This window comes from Lottia gigantea (genome assembly GCF_000327385.1).
Source record: "Lottia gigantea unplaced genomic scaffold LOTGIsca_23, whole genome shotgun sequence".
NCBI classification, from domain to species: Eukaryota; Metazoa; Mollusca; class Gastropoda; family Lottiidae; genus Lottia; species Lottia gigantea.
Window position 1 is genome coordinate 196,343 of NW_008708645.1, and position 852 is coordinate 197,194.

At 27.3% G+C, this 852-nt stretch overlaps 1 protein-coding gene across 1 annotated transcript; it reads left to right on the forward strand.

Annotated features, from left to right (window-relative positions):
* Positions 1-135: 135 nt before the first annotated feature.
* On the forward strand, positions 136-551 carry LOTGIDRAFT_116123 (hypothetical protein; the record flags this gene model as incomplete). The annotated part of the gene is made up of 2 exons (XM_009054886.1): positions 136-249; positions 423-551. Coding segments are annotated over 2 exons (243 nt in total), but the record flags the coding sequence as incomplete, so codon positions are not given.
* Positions 552-852: the final 301 nt, after the last annotated feature.

An 852-nucleotide genomic window follows, 5' to 3' on the forward strand; every position in this document is an offset into this window, starting at 1 on the left:
TTATAACTGTTGTTCTCTTATTACCTGCTTTACTACTTCATGTCTTTCAGGTAAATACATGTAGAAGATGGAACTGTGTTGTGTTATTTATTTTAATTTGTTTGTTTGTTTATATTTTCAGGTAAATACATGTAAAACATGGAACTGTGTTGTGTTATTTATTTTAATTTGTTTGTTTGTTTATATTTTCAGGTAAATACATGTAGAAGATGGAACTGTGTTGTGTTATTTATTTTAATTTGTTTGTTTGTTTATATTTTCAGGTAAATACATGTAGAAGATGGAACTGTGTTGTGTTATTTATTTTAATTTGTTTGTTTGTTTATATTTTCAGGTAAATACATGTAAAACATGGAACTGTGTTGTGTTATTTATTTTAATTTGTTTGTTTGTTTATATTTTCAGGTAAATACATGTAGAAGATGGAACTGTGTTGTGTTATTTATTTTAATTTGTTTGTTTGTTTATATTTTCAGGTAAATACATGTAGAAGATGGAACTGTGTTGTGTTATTTATTTTAATTTGTTTGTTTGTTTATATTTTCAGGTAAATACATGTAGAAGATGGAACAGTGTAGAATCAGAAGCCTGGACACAAAATTTATAACTTTATGTTAAAATGAACATTTATCAAATGTAAATTTAGAAGGAGTATTAAGATATTCACCTCAGGTAGAAAAGATGGCGGGATGGACAAGCTTGTCAGGTTACCTCCATTATAAACCTGGCTCTAGTGGCAGTAGTAGCTTCAGTAAGTATGCACTGTGTATTCATATATATATAATTTATTTTTCCAAGCTGCCATTGTGAAGTGAGTGCTTGATATTTAAGCTATTATTTATGAAAATATTG